Genomic DNA, 18,863 nt, shown 5'->3' on the forward strand with positions numbered 1-18,863 from the left:
GATAAGCAAAGGTGTCTCAACACTTAATGTATTAGTCATTAGGGCACTGCTCTTACGTACCAGCTCTCAGCCATTGTTAATAGTAACACCTTGTTTTTTCCTGCTTTGTCAAGTCAAAATCTCTTATTTTATTGTGCTGGGATTCTGATGAGCTCACCAATACCCATCAGTTTGCTCTGAGCATCATGTCTTCAGACATAGGTGGACTGAACATGACCAGTGTTTGTGATGTTTTTACCGCTGTCACAAGTATCGCTGTAGAGCAGGGGTCCCTAATAAGCAGACCGCGATCCGGACCCAGGACCTAAAACTTATAGATAATGGAGAATTATTAAATTTTGAGGGAGCGCCTCTAGTTTAACCGGCGCAGCTTTTTCAGCCTTTACGGCACTTGTTCAAATATGAGTATGTTGACAAGTTTCCTGATTCGAGTGAGATGTAAACACACGGGAGAGACGAGAGAGAACGGAGTAGAATTATTACGTCAGAGAAGTTATTTCAGATGACGTTCTCCAAAGAGGGAAAAGTGGTCCGCGAGACCAGAGACTTTAACCAATAATGAACAGACTCGTATAGGTTAATTCTTCCCACGGGCAGTTTAAAACCAGTATGTCTCATATGTTCAGAGACCGTGACGATTATTAAAAGCGGTGATATGATGCGACACTACGAGACAAAGCACAACTCTTTTGAGCAAACGTATCCTCGCATCTGAAATGAAGACGGATAAACCTAAGAGTCCAATATGATCAGAATCCTAACACATTAATTCGCTGTCCAACATTGACGTTAACAGCGAGAATAGAGCTGAAACAAGTGGTTTAATAACTACAGATAAAGTCCATGCACACTAATTTATCTCGTTAGAAGATGAGAAAAATATAATATTGTGGCTTTTTATTGGCATCACTTCACACCTGAATGAGCTGAATTTAAAGCTGCAGGACAATTCAGTGAAATTAATTTTTCTGAAATGAATTACTTTATTTTAAGATGCACATTTTTCAAAAGCTTTGTTATGTCAGTTATTCTTTAATCCAGACCTCATTTTACTTGAAATGAGGACATTTATGTATTTCTATGTATTATTTATAATCCATCCAGTTAAATTTGGAAACTGAGAATAATAATAGTTAAAATATAATTGATGTGTACTTTATTTGATTTGACTACACATACGGTGTTACTACTAGGCTTCTTGAAAATATCTATCTATCTATCTCAAGTTTGACATTGTCATGTTCCGGACCTTTGCCCGAGGAGATTTTCTCAATCTGGACCTTTTGGAATTTTAATTGAATACTCCTGCTGTAGAGTAATACACATCAAGCCGTTACTGGTATTCAAGAGTCAACAAATGTGATCAATGTAAGTGCCAAAAACTGCACAACAAAAATCAAGTAGTTTAACATGTATTTGAGTCAATTGTTATTTTGTAAAAATATAAACTCATGGTAGCCCAAACTAGTAGAGCTTCAAGTGTCCAGTGACTTTGTCAATCAGATCAGCTGGGCCGGGACCAATACCCAGCACGGTGCGTGATCCGGGGGCGATTTGAGTCCTTCCTGCGTCCTGAATTAGGCTGATGGGAAGCCCCACTTCTTTGGCATGACCCAGCAGGTCGATCAGGGTGTTCTCGTCGGGGGCCTTCACAACCACCTTGGGCTGGCCGCAGTACTCCCACTGTTTGAGGAGCTCGGGGTTCCTGCGCTGAACCTGCTTGTAAGCCGACACAGCAGCATGGGAGCACTGGGCAGCGACCTTCCCTTTACCCATCTTCAGGTCATTTCGAACCACCAGTATCATCTTGAACTCGCCTCCTTCTCCCATCACTGTTGCTTCACCAGAACCGTTCCCCATCGCCGTACTCAGGCTTTTGGATTTCGGGCCCAGGTGAACCCGAAGGTGCCAACCAAGCAGGAGCCCACAGCCCAGTCCTGCTACTACACCCAGGCCCAATGGACCATATACCAAGTCCATGTTGTTCAGCCTGCAAAAATGACATACAGAATAAAGCAAGTCCATGTCACATCTACACCTATAAACTTTAAGAAATTTATTCAAAACATTGGAAGCAGCAATTAACAAAACAATCTCACTACAAGGTCAATTCACTAACTGTTCAGGAGCTTTTGATTTGATTACACTTTCTTCCCCAGTTGTCTTCTGTGCACTAAAAATATTTTTCCTCCATGTTAGCTTACAAATTGAGATTGAAAGTAATTCTTAAAAGCTCTAGAACTGCTACTCATTGTGTTAAACTTTTGAAAGAGGTATTTGCCCAATGTATGTTTGCAGAACTGATTCCATCCTTTTCTTCTGCGTGTCTAACATAACCGTTTAAAGTGCATTATGCCTGTAGTACAGCATAACTTAACAATTTTAAGTTATTGTAATAGTGTTTCGTAACTGACTGTATACCACATGGCTACACAGTTAGCCCAGTTTTAACATCACATATTTAAGATTTCACCAAATTGTTAGTTATGCCTTTCATAAACTAACGACAACTTCGTGTGCTAACAAGCTAACGCTAGCTAGCTAGCTAAATCTATAGCCATGCTAACGTTAGCTTCCGGTCTAAAGCGAGAACGCTTACTCTCCAAAAACACCGCTCAAGATACATATCACTTGGCAAACAAATAGACTTAAGTTTATATATTTCATTCCCCCATAGTGCCAACCAACACCATTCAGCACACATGATACATTGCAGGTTTCCACTCGTTACATTTCATACCTGCTGGTTTGCTCGATGTGCCAGCAGCAGTATGAATGAAGCTTCATCTACTTTTCTTATTGTCGCTTGGTGATGACGTCAAAGCACCACGACATTCCAAAAGTAGAAAATATGTTATTTTAAATTTAAATGTCTTGTCTAGTCGTCTTTTTGGGCTAAAATTGCACTACCAATGTATAAAAAATTGTAAAATACTGTTTTTGTATATTATATATGATACCCTTTTTTCAGAGAGTATGGGGTTGGATACCAAAAGGCCTCAGTACACATCAGGCATACTTCTCATATAACTAATTGCATTTAAAATATGCTTGAGGTCTAATGCTAACAAGGCTTCTCATGTTGTGAGATACTTTCAAGATGGCAGCAATGATGAGGAAAATGTTAAAAAAACAAAACTGATCCCTAATAAATTCCAAATATCAAATACAAACTGCATGTTTGCATAAGTATTCATCCACTTTACTGTGATAGCACACACCTAAATCATCACTGGTGCAGCTGATTAGAATTAGCAGTCACATAATTAGTTAAACTGAGAGAAGAAGAACAAGAAGAAGACCAGTGAAGGAGGCCATGCACCAAGAGATATGTGACGACTCTGAAGGAGACCACTGAAATGTATTACACTCAGACTGGGTTATTTTAAAATGCTGTTCAATTATGTATTAAATCTTCTTCCAGCGTAACCAGCAGAAATATAACTCAGTTATTACAATATTAGCTCCTCCTGTCTTCTGCTCAGCTGCTCTCAAAGTTGTTGCTGATCGTGCCTGAGGTTCTGCAGAAGACGGATGAAATGTCAGAAAAATGCAATGATGGTACACACACACACTCACACACACACATCATACAGTATGTAGTACATAGTTCGACTTTGTTGACATACTTCTCTTGTTGCCATGAAAATGTCATTAACAGACATTGTCACCAACTCACCAAGAACACTGATGTTGAAAATGGAGCTAAGAGTCACTTGTTAATATGATATCTTGAAGATTTCCTAAAGGTGAATAACCTCCTCTGCTTCCTCATCTTTTCTATGTAGCATTCAAACATCAGGGTTTGGCTGTAAAATGGTGAAAAAAGGAATTAAATCTTCAATTGTCTACCTCAGCTTGTCATTCTCTTTTTCCTGCACAAAACAAAGATGCGCAATGAAACCAGGCCAATATATGGAGCCTAGTTTAGGTGGAAGCTACTGGCATACTGTCACCTATGATTTTAAAGTCCTGTTTGCATCCAAACTCGAGATGTGCGGTAAAAGAAATCTGATATTAAATTGAATGCTGTTTAATATGCCACTACTGGCCAAAATGAAATGGTCACCACCCCTGAAATATTGTTTTACCCCCACCTGTCAGTTTCTTATTTGTTAAATCTAATCTCACTCTCCCCACCCAAACCTGTCCTGCTGCGTTCAACACTAACTTTTAGATCAACACTGCCTCCTATTGAGCAAAGCAGAGAACTACAGGCACCTACAAATACAACCTGGTAGAAATGTAATATGACATGATACCATTTGTTTTCACAATCTCTCCTGCTCCTCATCATTTCAAATCACACATCTCAATGTTTATGTTTTGCAGCATTATCCGCCATAAATCTGAGACACACAGGCATGATGTCAGAAGAGGTATTTTATTTTATATGTCAAGTGTACAAAAGAAAAAAATGACCCTTTTTCCTTCTTGTCCCACATTTACGACACTGTGCTGTGGCTAAGATATGTGGATCATGTCATCAAGCTCATCTGATCCATATACATTCTTTTTTATTCAAATTTGGAGATAAGAACAAAATAGTATTCTCTACAACACACCAGTGTGGGTGAAATACAGTGTTTAGAGTGTTAAGATTTAGAGCAGTCCACATTGTTAAACACCACAGAGATCCAGCCAAAAGATAGTGTGCTGCATGCTGCTGTAAACTGAGACGACTTCCTAATGCCAGTTAGCTGAGAGGTAACAGAGCAAATACTTGTTCTTGTTCACATGAGCGTTAAGTGTTATTGGACGGCCGTGGAATAAATTGGAATAAAGAGACTGAACAGATTGATGTGTAAATGTTGGCTTTTTGTTTTTCAGGAGTTTTTTTGGGGTGTAGAAGTTATTTCTTCAAATATATATTGCTTTAAATGAATAATGAGCTATGATTATAATGAGAACATTTTAAAAAGAAGAGGTCTACATTTTTCACAAAATAATTCTGTCATAAGTGGGTGTGTATTTATTTTGGGACAGTATTCTTTAACCTCTTTTCTGTCAGAACAGTAGTCTACATTTGACAATAACTTTCTTTTAAACTTGATGCTTCTCAAACACTAAATGATGTCTCAGCAATATTACAGGTGATGAACTGATAGGAAATAGCTGACCTGACTTAAGTGCTAAGACCTCTGGGCAGCCTCCCAAGGTTATGCATGACACCGATATCATTCATGGTTTGCACTTTAATGTAGAGTATAAAGTCATTTCAGTCCCATGTTGTAAAAGACACATCCTTGTCCCCTTGAGACTCTTACTGCATCTCCCTAATAAAGCCCCAAGAGAGGGGCATTCAAAAACTCTGGATGGTTTTTATGCTCAATCAGACACAACTTCCCCCAGACAGAGTTCTAAAATACTTTTCTCACTTTGATAAACAAGGTGACGCTGATACTCAAACATGGCGACATGAGGTCTACGGTCTAGTTATGACCTGAAAAATGTGATGTCCTGAGGTGTTTTTTTTTTTTAGCAACTTGGAAATGAACTGAGCTCCCTCAGCCCAAATTCATTCAGTCTCTGCGTGAAACCTACTGAGGACTCAGAAGTGTTAGAAGTGCGCTCCAGGAAAGTGATCCACTTATTTATAGACCTTTAATTAGACTGGCTCTCTGGAGGTTCTACCAGCCAAATGATGAAATCTCCCCCCACTTTCTGTGTCTCTCTCCTGCCAGCCCGCTCTCTCCCCTCCCCCGGCAACTCTGTATCAGTCCTCGATCCCTCACTGGCCCCCTCCATCACCACACCCTGCATTCAAGTTATGATGCAGTTCACGGGTAGCCTACTTTTGCCCTATATTGCCGTTGGGACTCCATCACAGGTTTCACTTGAGTCCAGATCTTACTGTGGATTAAACACCAGCTGAACGGTGAGTTTACCCTCTCTGCATAATGCCTTGCTAAAACACATTAGGCTGTTACATTACAGCCCTGCTTTGTTGTTTGCACTTTATGAATTCAGAATCTCTCCAGTGCACTGTTGTTATCTTTGTTTGAAATGTAAAAAATTGCTTTGCAGTTTATCAAATTTCTCATCCTGAAGTGTGTGTGTGTGCTCTGTGCTGAGTTTCTCATTGTCCCTGGCACAAGAGTTACTCAACAGGTCCAGGTTGTTTTGGAAGAAGGGATTGCGCAATCAAGTGCCGGAGCAGTGCTGTGCTACTGTGTTTCCCACAGCACGCAGGGTTTCTATTAAGCTGTTTACCACTGTAGGTTCTGATTGTGAATAATGCATGGAGTTTTAGTTATTCACCTAATTAATTGCTGTGTCGAATAAAACACATGTACACGAGCAGCTGAGGTGCACCAACTTCTAGAATAAGTGTTGCTTTCAGAATAATAGACACACTTTGTTGATCCCTGTTGTTAGACAATGTATGGTTCTCACTGCAAGAGGAGAAAAGCGTATTCAAGTAGATAGATATTGAGCGTGAAGTATTGACATGGTGCTTGCCTTCCGAGCTTTCTGCCAGAAAAGGGTTTATTTCAACCCAAAACCATGATCGTTTTCCCAACATAACAAAGTCAGTTTGTTGCCTAAACCGAAGGAGATTTCTGGCAGAAAATCCCGAAGACAAACTTCTCCCATGTGCTTCCAGTTTGAGCGTGTGTGTTCAAGGTTTTGGGTCTGTGATGAAAAGCTTTTGTTTGTGGTTCCCTGAGAAGCCAAGAGTAGCTCTCCAGATGCCTTGCAGTCTAATTGTCTGAGAAGATTTTCTTTATTTTCCTCTGTGTGACACTTCAGTTGCTCCAATCACACTGCAAGTACCCACAGCCTGTTTGTCCTTCAGGACCGCACTCCAAACCTAAACATGCTGGACCTACCAAGTGGTCTTTAACCTTTTCAAGTGTCAGGTCCTTCAGCAAGATACAATTATTGGAAATGACAGAATAATGTCTGTCACCTGACAGCTCAGTGTGTTGATGCATGGAAACAGGAACTAGAGGCCCAGACCAAGGGCACCGGATAGAGGGTTTCAGCTCCTAGAGAGAGAGAGAAGAGAGTGAGAAAGAGTGTGTGCGTCTGTGTGTGTGTGTGAGAGAGACACTGACAACACCACCAGATGGTAAACTGAGTCCCCATCTCACCGCTCACTGACAGATTCCTGAGAATCCTGCGCCTCTGTGTATACTGAGACACTTTGCAGACATGCTTTTAGACACGTATATGAATGTGTGTAGATCTCCGGTGAGTAAATGTAATGAACAAACTAAAAGCTCAAATCTTGTCCTGTACACTTTCCCCCAATATTTACACATATTACCATTCTTTCAGCTGTGTAAGCCATTTGATCACCACGGGGGGGGGGGGGGGGGGGGGGGGGGGGGGGGGCGGAGTGTTTGGGGCCGCCGTGGGTTGTTGTTGTTGTGTGTGAGAGTCTGTGTTCGTTTTGGGTTTGCGTCAGCTTCAGACACGGCGAGCAGTGTGTGTGACTCTGTGCTGAAGGCCCGTCTCTTCTCTCAGCAGGACTCCTTCCTGGTGAATGAGATGGCAGAGTGCGAGGCCGAAGGTGGACTCCCTCAGAGGCGCCTTGGTGTCAAGGAACGGCACAATGGAGAGCTGACTGGTAAAGACAAAAGACGTCTAAAATACAGCTGAGAAATAGATCAAACTTGCACTTAAAGATACTTATATTATCAGTGCATCAGTATTGAAATGCCTCTGTAAAGATGTAAATGCTCTTTTGTTGTGTATGCGTGATTGTTATTTGTGTGTGTACTTGTAATACCCACGCTGTGCGGCTAGACTCGGACCTGTCTGTGGATGAGAAGAAACAGAGGGACAGGGAGGAGCGTGAAACTCTGGTGTTATGGAAGAAACCTCTGCTCACACTTCACTACTTCACCCTGGAACTGGTCGACACCTTAAAAGAGTGGCTATGGAGGTGAGCCCAAGGGTGGGAGGCTACCTCCCCCAAAAGCAATCCTGATTTTCTGCAGAATTGCACCTGAGGTGCTCCTTTTATTTTCCATGTCCCGAAGGAATGCATTTGGTCAGTAAAAGTTTAACCCCGAATTTAGAGAGAAAGAGAGAGTGAAAACCTTATTGATGCTTGCACAAAAAACAATTTTGTGAGATAACGAGGTAATTATTTGATTTTTAGTGCCTCAGTGCAAAAAAAAACAACACACTCAGGACATGGCTTACAAGCTGTTTGATGAAATTCAATATACATTTAATGCATATAGGAAAAAAAAGCAGATAAAAGGTTTTTGGTTTGACTGCCTTATAAACTTAGATGCCGGTTTGACTGAGAAAGCACCATATAAATAAAGATTTTTGTTCATGCGTTGATGCCACTAGTGCCGACAGCAGCTAAGCAGTGTTTTTGTGTTGTCAGTTTTATTTATTTATTTATTTATTTATAGAGGTGCTAGTGCTGCTTGTCAATCTCATTTGGAAAAAAAAATGTTATGATGGCTGTGAAAGAAAAAAATAGCTATCATACACAATCTCAACCTCGCACACACACACAAAAGCACAAACAAAGGTGACCTTGACTGTCTCCGTGCTATCAACCCAGAAGGCCTTCTCTCTCGTACTGTAGTCTTCAGCCAGATTAATGGAGCCTATAATGCAGCACTAATGATCTGCTTATTTCTTTTCTCGCCCTCATAACTTTTAAACCTTACTGCGGGGTAGAGCTGGCGAGGTCTTTCCACCTCACTAACTGATGCCACCTCTCTCGCAAAAGCCAAAGCGTCACACTCTAGATCAGAGTTTGCTTTGATGACAAATTCATCACGCTGCACAACATGTCCTTTACACGCTTAATAATCTTTGTTGACACAGAGGGCCTAGAAGAAGGTCAGAGTGTACGCTCAGGGAGGCCTATGTGGTTAAGTGTGTGAGGACAACGTGTTTATTTTCTAAACTACAAGAGGATGTGGTGAACCGCAAGCACCACGAGCAGTGTTCTGACTGAGAGAAGCTGCTGCTCACCAACACTCAAAACACATGGCGTTGTAACTGCTACAGGGGGGTACACGGGAACCCGTTAGGACGAGCGCACAGGGAGGTTTATCTTGAATGTCGATAGAAGTGGTTTGTAATTTCTAGCATATGCACGGGGAGTCCTCAGGGCTCTGCACTTGTTTTGCTCAAGATGTAAATGCTGACAATGGTTGTGGGGAAAAAAGGGAGGGCTGTGATGGGTATATGTGAGAGACTCTTATTTTGTAAGAAATCATTGTATTCAAAATGCTGATAATTCTGCATTTCAATTTAAAACCCATATACACATCAGAAGTCTGATACAATTTGTGCTGCCCATTAGAGAACGGTTTACAGACATAAGCCATTCCTTAAACAGGAGCAGTATCACAGCATAATATAGGCTAAAGTCATTATAGCCTATATACTGACACCATTTCTTTATCAACACTAAACTGTGTTTTTTTTAGTGGACACACTGCAGGTATTGTTATATCCGGTTAACATGGATATTATAAAAACATATTTAGTGGCAACGATATTTATAGAGAAGTGTATTTTCATATAGAGCAGTGAAGTACGACACAATCACAAGTGGTCACTCCAGACCCACGTGGAGTCAGTAATACCAGGTGTGAACTGACGTCAGAGCTGTCCACGGCTGTCCGCAATCAGGCATGATGAGACAAGGGGCGTGTGAAGCTGGCCTCGAGCCCACTCACTTATGGCATACAGCTGCTCAGCACACCGGTAAGTTATTTAATGTGGGAACAATTCTGAGTTATCAACGGTAGCTAGCTAACCGTTTTCTAACCGTATTTAATGCTACCTTACTTACCTGAGGACAGTCATTAGCCAAAATACACTACGGCTAATGGCAAACACCAGTTTTACAATACAGTGTCAGCTGGCTGACTTAAGTTTAGCAAGTAGTTAGAAGTCCCCAATTACAAATTCTGCAATAAAGGACCTTTACATACGACATGTTAGCAGAATTAGGAAACACAAGTACTTCAAAGCTGTAACCTAACGTGACTTAAATAAAGTTACAGTTGAGTTAGTTACTTTAAATGTGGCTAACGTTGGCTAAGTATTTAGTGTTGTTTACTTTATGCCACTCCTAGCTAAAGTAATGTAACATTACTAATGTTACAACAATATTGAAATGAGTTACACAACACAGCAGGTATATTAATTTGCTAACTTTATTCAACATGTCTTAAGTTAATTTGACCCCACTCTCAACCATCACAGTTCAAGTGCATTAGCGTTATATGTGACCACAGCACTCTGCTAGCAGCTAGGATAACATGCGCCTCTTTAAATACACTGTAATAGTGAGGTTACCATAAAAGTAATATACCAAAGGGTTATGTACATATGCAGTGTAAATTAATGTTATTCAGTGGTGGTGTTATGTGGAGTAACAAATAAGATATTTAAAACCAGAACATTTTTACGATTTTCACACAGTTTCACACAGGTTATAATCTATGTGGGCACATAGCTTTACCTGTTCTTCTCAGCTTTCTGTTATAAAACTCAATTCCCTGTTACTGTCAATTTGGTTAACAGTAGCTATGTTTGCTCTGTCCAGCAAGCCTAATTTGACTGCGTTGTCCCGCTGCTTTCATGTTTGGTAATCCTCTCAGACAGATGCTTGAGAGCCTGAAAGTCTGGTCTTGACGAGATATCATTCCCCCGTTTAACACACAGGAGGAGGAAAAAAAGCGTCTCGCCAATGCACGTTAAATCTGGTTTTAAGTTTTTCTTCAAAAGGCTCACTTTAAAATGTGTGCGGTAAAACATAATCCATTTTGTTTATAGTGATCTCAGTTACCATACCTTTTCAGCAGTGCCCAACGTTTTTCTCAAGTCATGTATTAATCCAGAATTATATTAATTTCAAAATGACTGAGTACAGCTTTTTTTTTTGTTGCCAGCAGGTGGAGCTTTGCCCTATTGCCCAACGTGACCCATTGCCTCTAAGTGTATTTCCCACATGAATATTATTGATTATTATAATATCCTATTGGACATGCCGCTGCTGTTTGTGAAGCCTATAATTGTAACGTATTAATTCGTTTTTAGCAGATGATTCTTCCCCCAAAGTGATGTCTACTCTCTTCAAATAATTCCTTTCCATTCACTGATCCTGCCTCACTCATGCTTCTAATGATTCCTCATTTTTTTTCATCTGCCCTCACACTTTGCCCCCCTACTCACCATCTTTCTCCCAGTCTTGTATACCATTCACCTCTGCATGTTCACATTTTAACCCATCATTTTCCACCTGCATTTTCTTCTTCTCCTTCACCCAGGCTCTGGCAGCAAAGACAGACTGTGTTTGGCCTGCTGATCCTGCTTATCCTCCTCTCCATTGCCTACTGTATTGAAGGAACACACCAGAAGGTGACTGAATACTGTAAATATTTTACAGAGTACATTATAACCTTACTTTGGGTGCTGTTAAGGGGCACTACCTGAACTCAGGTCTTCCAGCTTGTTAGGCTGACATGAATCATAAAGTCTAGGTCTCTATCAGGGAGGGTATGAGGGTAATACATTTTTCTTTCTGTGCTGGTTGCTTGCCTTATAGTGACGCAGTGCAGGTTACAGTTCCCTGTAACGTTTTACCACCATAAGACTAATTGCAATACACATACGTACATACAACTGTAGCTCTAGAGTGAGTGGATGTCTATAATCTAAGGGTTGATGATTTGATCCCTGGATCCTCCTGTCCACAGGTTGGTGTCCTTTAGCAAGGGACTCAAGCAGCACTAGCACAACTAAGGTTGAAAAGTGATATTTACTATGTACGTAGGTCCTGCATAGGGACTATTGATTGATTATTGTGCATCTATCCCACATAGTTATTGGCTCAGATAACTGATTGGGATTCTCACCGCCGGAACACAAGTGCATATGAGAGGATATTTTCATGAACATCCTCTCTAACAAGTGTGTGAGTGTGCCGACATCATGTTAGTTTAATTATTAACTTCCTGGAAAGCCCAGTTGTACCTGCTAATCTTTTATGGCCATAGGGAAAACTACTGCAGCTGTGGCTATAAACCACAGCAGACTGTGCTACAGATCTGACTAAAACCCTTCCCCTTTCTTATTTTCCACTTTTTCTATATTTCCTGACATGTGCTGTAGTATTTTGAAACCTTTTGCCATAAAACGTTTTTTTCAATGTTATTAAAAGAGCCTCAGAAATTGTATAATCAGTTCTCAAAAACTAGACTACACATGGCTGTCACTGCACTTCCCAGCAAAGAGAGAGGCAGTATGTGGTGTTTTTGTTTTGCTGGGTTTCCTGGGAAATGGAGTCTTCGGTCAGAGCCTCCCCCAATCCCCACCACCCCTCTGTCCCCTCCCTTCTTCCCGTAACCCGTAATCTACCCACTGCATGCTTCCTCCTGAAAATGACCTGCCTTGGCTCGAGGGAGGAGGTGTAAACTGAGTGATAGATGGAGTGATAGTGGTGGATGTACTGCAGGAAGAGTAGCATAGAGAGAGAGAGAGAGAGAGAGAGAGAGAGCGAGAGCTTGCCTTGCCTTACTTTACTAGTTGTGTAAGAGCTGGCTGCCACCAAAAAGAATAATGGTGCTGTTCTTCTGTCAGCGTGCTGAACACTCCTACCCTACAGCTCTGTCCTCTAAACTCAACAACAACCTCTGTCTCTAAAGGTCTCTCTCTCTCTCTCTCTCTTCCTCTCCCTCTCTTTCTCTACCACTCACTTGCCCTCACCCACCCTTTTAAGTGCCCTGTGTTCTCTGTTTTGCACACTTTCACTCTTGTACCTTCTCTCACTCTCGTCTCTTTCCCTCCCCTCTTCTCTCTGTGCCCCCCTCTCACTTGTTTTCCTCCCACTCTGTGCATGTGTCTCTGCCATGTGGTTAACCGTCCCTCTTTCTGGCCTCTGTGCAGTATGTGCGCTACATGGAGAAGAAGACGCTGTGGTGCGCCTACTGGGTCGGCCTGGGCATCCTCTCCTCGGTGGGTCTTGGCACCGGCCTTCACACCTTCCTTCTTTACCTGGTAAGAAAATGTTTTCTGTGACTCCATGACAAGTTACCTTCCACTTTCACAGTGCAGTTATTTACTTGCCTGTGCATGTTTATGACGGGGCCAAAACTCAAACACAGTGGATGATGGTGGTGCAATGACGCAGGTCTCAAAAGGCTGTGTTTATGCTGTTGTTGGATTGTTGCTAAGGCTTTAATAAGAGCATCGTTGAAAGCTTTTGGAGGCTCCCTAGGTATTTGCACATGCATACGTGAGTTAGTATGGGTTTGTGAGTGTGTGCATTTCAGAGTGGGGCGGAGATGAATAGACGCTGTGGTAGTCACACTGTTTTGACAGACAGTCTAGGAACAATCGCACTCACTGACCCCTCTGACTGAGTGCACATGAGGATGAAAACACCCCCCCCCCTCCTCTCTGAGTTCTTTCTCCTTCCTTTCTCCCTGCTCTCCTACTCCCCACTGTGTTGCTCACTCTCACTTTCTCTTACACTCCCTCCTTTTACTCCTTCTCCTTTTAATGTCCTTCCTCTGCATACAGTCCCCCTATTACTCCCCCCTTTCCTTCCCCCTTCCTCTTTTCAGTTTTTACCCAAACTCTTCTCTGCCTCTGAGTGTTTTTGCTCCGTTTCGAGCGTGGGGAGGCGTTGGATCTCCACTGCTGATCAGATCAGGTCCCAAAACATCTGCTTGTCTTCACTGCTCTCCGTCCATCTGTCATCAGGGAGTCCACTGTAGCACTTGTATGCCCTTGCCCAGCAGAGCTGAACTGTAAACTGTGGAGTGCGTGTCCTCTATTCTGCCGTTTTTTAAAAGCCAAACTATGTTGCTCCCAAATGTAATTTGAGAGTTTTTTGCTACTCTCCTTTAGTGACCCCGCTCACTTTTTCACCAGGTTTTAATGTAGGATATCGCCATCTAGTGAGCACGGCTGCTACTGCAGCTTGTGGTGTCATTGGGTTCATGACAGAACTTGGTGCTCTTTGCTGGAGTTGCTGTTGTGCATTTTTTATAGAGTTGGACTGATATTGCTTTTTAGAGGCCGATACTGGGGCAGATATTCTGGATTTGAGCTGTTGATAGGCTACTTGATGTTTTGGTGTGGATATTCAAAAAAATTTCAAAATGTGATGTTATATGCCTCTGGATATGAAGAATCACACTTTTAAGTATTATGTGTTTCCCACAGAATGGACTTCTGAAACTACATTTAGACTATGAGAGTGCTACAAGCAAATTAAACGTTACAGGCTTTTAGAGACTGACAGACAATAATCTGTTGATGGCAATCCAACTTGTCCACACTGGAACAAAAGGTGAATACATTTTTAAATGGTCTGTGGTCAGTGAGGATCATTAATTACTTTCAAGATGTTAAAGACATTGGCTGATTTTTATTTTCTAATAAAAGTGTAGCCTGTTATTGGTCTTATGTATAACTCTTAACTATACATGTTTTTATATAAAGAACCCTGATCTAGTATCTAAATCCGCTCAAACCACAAGTAAGAAGCACAGAACTGACCTCAGAGAATTCTAATTACATGTCAACTTTTTTGTTGATGCTTTGAGATTTTTCAGTGATGTTGTTCATTTCTGGGTTCTGACAGATATTTTTGATTTCCGACAGTAAAAATAGTTTTTAGAATTTCTGTGGTCGGTGAACAGTGGCGAGTACCAGCAGACTCGGGTCAGTGATTGGATTAGATCAGATGTCCCCACATGCAGCTTGACCTTACTGGCACTGTCTTCCTTCCTGTCCATAGGACTTAATAATAAGCTAGAAATGAGAACTAAAGTGGGCCTCGATGTTTACCGGCTCTTGACTTTGATTTCCCTCTGTGTCAACATTTGGAAACAACACCACCACAGTTACTCTGTAAGTGGTGTACAAGTGAACCACTAGAGATGTACTCCAGCTGAGGGGAGAAGTGCCGCAATTCACTTTTATTTCACAGCTTCTCATCCACTTTATAATTTGGTGAAACACTTTCATTGCATTTTCCTGATTGTGAGGAGCAGAGCTCAAACAATCAGTAAATTAAACAATTTGGTTTAAGCAATGTCTTGCTCTTCTATGAAAGTAAACGGACTTCCGTGTGGTTGTGGACTGCTGGTCGGACAAAACAAGACATCCGAGGAGGAGGTCACCCTGGGCTCTTGTAATAGACATTTTTCAATTTTATTTCTATTTTTGACATTTTACAGACCAAACGACTAATCGAAAAAATAATCTGGAACTGAATAGACTATGATGATCATTGTAAGTTGCAGTCATACCTGATTATTTTGCTCAACATAACAATCTTTCACTGCACCTGGTGTTTGTAACTGAGCCGGTTCATTACTAGTAACAGTCAGTAGAGGGTGCCAGTGGTTTTAAAATGTTGATAAACCAGAAAAATTAAGAGCAGACTTGAATGGAAATACTTCCACATGTAGTATCATTCAATTAATACGAAGTATCAATATTTGTATTCACATAAAGGCTACAGCTGAAGATAAATTTATTGTCTCCATGGCAAATTAAAGAAACTTGACGAGCATAGTGACGTCTGAGAGACTGATGTGACAATCTGTTACCGCTAACAGGTGTTTTGTTGGAAATAAATGACCACACACGTTAACATATTAACAGCACACATCCTTTAGTGGTTGGCGGGACCAAGCTGTGAACATTGTATTATGAGAGTACTGCAGAGCCACCAACAGAGGGGGGGCAGAGCCAGTAACACATAAACCATCCCAGTCAATGAAACCAGAGCAGAAGTGGCAGCTCTCCTGTTCCCTGACATGGGTGGTTGCTGCCCTGTGTCGACTGTCTGCGTCTTTGTCCCGCTGAGACTGCGGGAGATCATTGTACACGGTCAGGACTGGTTATTGGAGAAAGATAAATCCCTGCAACTCCGGCGTGGAGAAGACGACAAAAAAAAGCACACTTCTTGGCACACCATCAAGTGTATTTTATCCAGCTGCTCTGAGGGAGGAGGTCGTGGGTGGGTGCTTAGAATACAGACCATGAAAATAATAAAATCATGCAGGAGCACTGGAGCGATCTGATTTCTGGGTTGCAGAGGAGAGGATCAGTACACACACTGAGAGTCTTGCACCTGCGCATGCATCTGTCATAATGATTGTGAAGATCGCAATTGTGAGTGGCAATGGCTTTCATCCCCACTTAAGTTTTTAAGTATTGTTTTTCCAGTGACAACTAGTGTCACTTCCCTCCATAAACCCTCTTTTCACTAAGAAGGGGTTAGCGATGAGTGTAACTCTTGAAAGCTTGGGAGTGCTGTAAATATTTTAGAAGAGAGCTCATCTGAGTCATCCACCATTAAATTACTTTCAGTAATGGCTGTTGCCATTAAGTCATTATGGGCAGCATGAAAATTGTTGTGCTCAACGTTAAATCAACAGCAACAAAGAATTAAAGTCATTATAATAGAAGTTGCTGTTTACATAATAACAACTAGGGTAGTCTTGTTTTCTGTCCGTCCTGGCTTTGAGCTGTTTTTTTAATGGGAGGTGTACATGTTGTGTCTCTCTGGGAGCTTGAGTTTTAGCAGCCACTGGGGGAAAAAACAAAAGCAATTCTTTAAGATTATAAACCTTGTTTGTAGTATGTTTATATCTCGTGATTTACAGTGCCCTGTCTTTCAAAAAAATAAACCAGTGGTCTATCTAAATAGTGGAACATGCCAGAGTTTTCTCTATTCAGTTTCTTTTAGGTTTGCTAAATTATAGGTTGCAGAGGAGGTTTGTGTAGAATATACAGATTTCCCCCAGCAAACCCCCTAAAATTGAATTTTGGCTGTTGACAATTACCAGGTGCACAGCTTTAATTAGCCCCAACTATTGCTGTAAGCGCTGAGCAGGTTGGAGAGTGTAGCTTCCAAACACTGTCCCTGCATTGTTGTTAATATCACACTCACACACACTCTGCTGCTCAGGTTCTTAAAGTTCTCCCGCTCATATGCCGTTACACAGTTAAGTGCAGTCCGCCCACACACTCGCAGTCTGACAAGAACATGTGGGTGAGGGAAACTCGGTCACGGCATGGCATGGTATTGGACAAAGGGCTGGTGTGTGTGTGTGTGTGTGTGTGTGTGTGTGTGGGGGGGGGGGAACACTACCCCTCACTCACCTGACCATTGTGTGGCTTTTACAATGACGAGCTTTGCTGCAACCCCAGAAGCAAACAATGGGGTACCATCACGTTTGCATAAACAGAAACCTAGTTGCTTTGTTTGAGTTGTGACTCACACAGTCGTGCGGGTCGGTATGACCTGTACTAAATTTTCCACTACTCATAAAGCTCACCTGACAAGTGTTGATTAGAGAGGTGTTTATGTCCGCAAAGCTGATAGTGCTCCAGGTCGGCTCTTTAGAAAGTGTTGAATTTACTCTGATGGGTGTGGATTTACTGGATATATAAACATTATTCATTCAGAATTTTCTTGACTTTGTTTGTACGTTCCTTCTGTGACAAACATGACTCAACAAAGTCACTCCTCTGTTCACCAAAGGGAGAATTGATACCGTGCATGCATGTTACCCGGATCATGAGTGACGCATCAGGATCATGTTCAGTTTCTTTGAAAAGCTCCTCTTGAGTCACCACTGGCGGCCAGTAACGGATCTCTCTCTTTAACTTAAACACCTCTTAAATTCAATCTGTAGCCATTCTTTTTTAACTACATCTAGATAGTGTGTCAGAACTTTATCTCTTGGATTTGATGCTTCCACGACTGAACAGGCGATATTACTTATGTGCCGTGAAGATACGTTGGTTGGGAATTTTACACTAGTAAGTTATGGATCTACAGCTGCTTGTGAGGGGAATCTAACTTTGGGTTGTATTTTATTTTTTTATTAGAATAGAATAGAAGAATAGAATAGAAATATACTTTATTCATCCCCAAGGGGAAATTTGTCCAAATTAAAGCTTTATTTAGCCAAGATATTTCCATAGAGATTTTGACGTCAATTTACAGGGAGGTCCTGGCCATGATGGCACAAATAACAGACTTTAAACAAAACAGCAAATTACACCCACCAAATAATTGTCATTTAGTGTCATGACAAGAACATTCAGTGGTCAGATTATCCTTAATCCTGTTTTTAAAATCTTAAATTTAATTTGTGTCTGTAGCTCAAACCAAGATGAGGGTCCAAAAACGTTTAAAGTGCTTTCACCAAAAACTGTGCGGGTTCTATGAATGACATACTTAATTTGTCCGCATGATTGGAGGTTGTACTAATGTTTAATTCTACGGTTGTAGAAGGAAGACAAACCAACTCTTTCGTACAAACTGAAATGATGTGTGCGTAAACCTGAATCTGAGACAAATTGTAACGCAGCATGAAACACTGAATCTAACTTTTTCAAGGGAGATGGACTTGCATGCATATATGAAATACTAGCACAGTCAATTGCTGACAGAAGTGTCACTTGTTTCTTTGCAGCAAAATAAAAACAGCATTTGTGTCCGTAGTAGAAACCTAAATAACCTAAATAATAATGAGATATGATGTAAATAATGACATAGTTAAAGACACAATATGATGTGTAAAGGACACATTGTCTAAGAAAACAAAGTCCAAGTATGTGTAAGTTGAGACTTGTTTAATCACCTTATTTTTTACAATGACAATTTGATGCCCATCATCACACCAAAAAACAAAACGAGGATAAATAACAGCACAAATGCTTTCATCTATGGCTTTTAATTAATTCATCTTCTTCTTCATAAGGCTGGAGACATGGATCCTACTGTCCAAACGTCTTGTGACTTACTCATCTTCACCACACTCCTTCCAAGATAAATGCCAGAGAGAAGTGTGTGTGTGTGTGTGTGTGTGTGTGTGTGTGTGTGTGTGTGTGTG

The 18,863-nt window shown here is 41.3% G+C and overlaps 2 protein-coding genes across 4 annotated transcripts in view; one reads left to right on the plus strand and one right to left on the minus strand.

The window, feature by feature from the left end:
• Positions 1-1,232: 1,232 nt before the first annotated feature.
• On the minus strand, positions 1,233-2,797 carry ptrh2 (peptidyl-tRNA hydrolase 2). Its single transcript, XM_031857495.1, has 2 exons — positions 2,741-2,797; positions 1,233-1,990 (listed from the first exon to the last, which is right to left on the minus strand). Exons 1-2 carry the CDS (start codon positions 2,785-2,787, stop codon positions 1,465-1,467), a joined length of 573 nt encoding a protein of 190 aa, XP_031713355.1. The 5' UTR covers positions 2,788-2,797; the 3' UTR covers positions 1,233-1,464.
• A 2,929-nt stretch (positions 2,798-5,726) lies between these two features.
• LOC116388754 (vacuole membrane protein 1-like) overlaps positions 5,727-18,863 on the plus strand; it is a 55,858-nt gene continuing 42,721 nt past the window's right edge. The window contains exons 1-5 of one of the 3 annotated variants that reach the window (XM_031856906.1): positions 5,727-5,878; positions 7,474-7,576; positions 7,756-7,894; positions 11,265-11,355; positions 12,883-12,993. In XM_031856906.1, coding sequence (XP_031712766.1) covers positions 7,498-7,576; positions 7,756-7,894; positions 11,265-11,355; positions 12,883-12,993 — 420 coding nt within the window. In that variant the 5' untranslated portion in view covers positions 5,727-5,878; positions 7,474-7,497. Of the gene's footprint in view, positions 5,879-7,473; positions 7,577-7,755; positions 7,895-11,264; positions 11,356-12,882; positions 12,994-18,863 lie in introns of those variants that run through there. The other 2 variants (XM_031856905.1, XM_031856907.1) reach the window with 2 other exon arrangements.

Source organism: Anarrhichthys ocellatus, unplaced genomic scaffold (genome assembly GCF_004355925.1).
Source record: "Anarrhichthys ocellatus isolate YVR2014 unplaced genomic scaffold, GSC_Weel_1.0 scaffold18, whole genome shotgun sequence".
NCBI lineage: Eukaryota > Metazoa > Chordata > Actinopteri > Perciformes > Anarhichadidae > Anarrhichthys > Anarrhichthys ocellatus.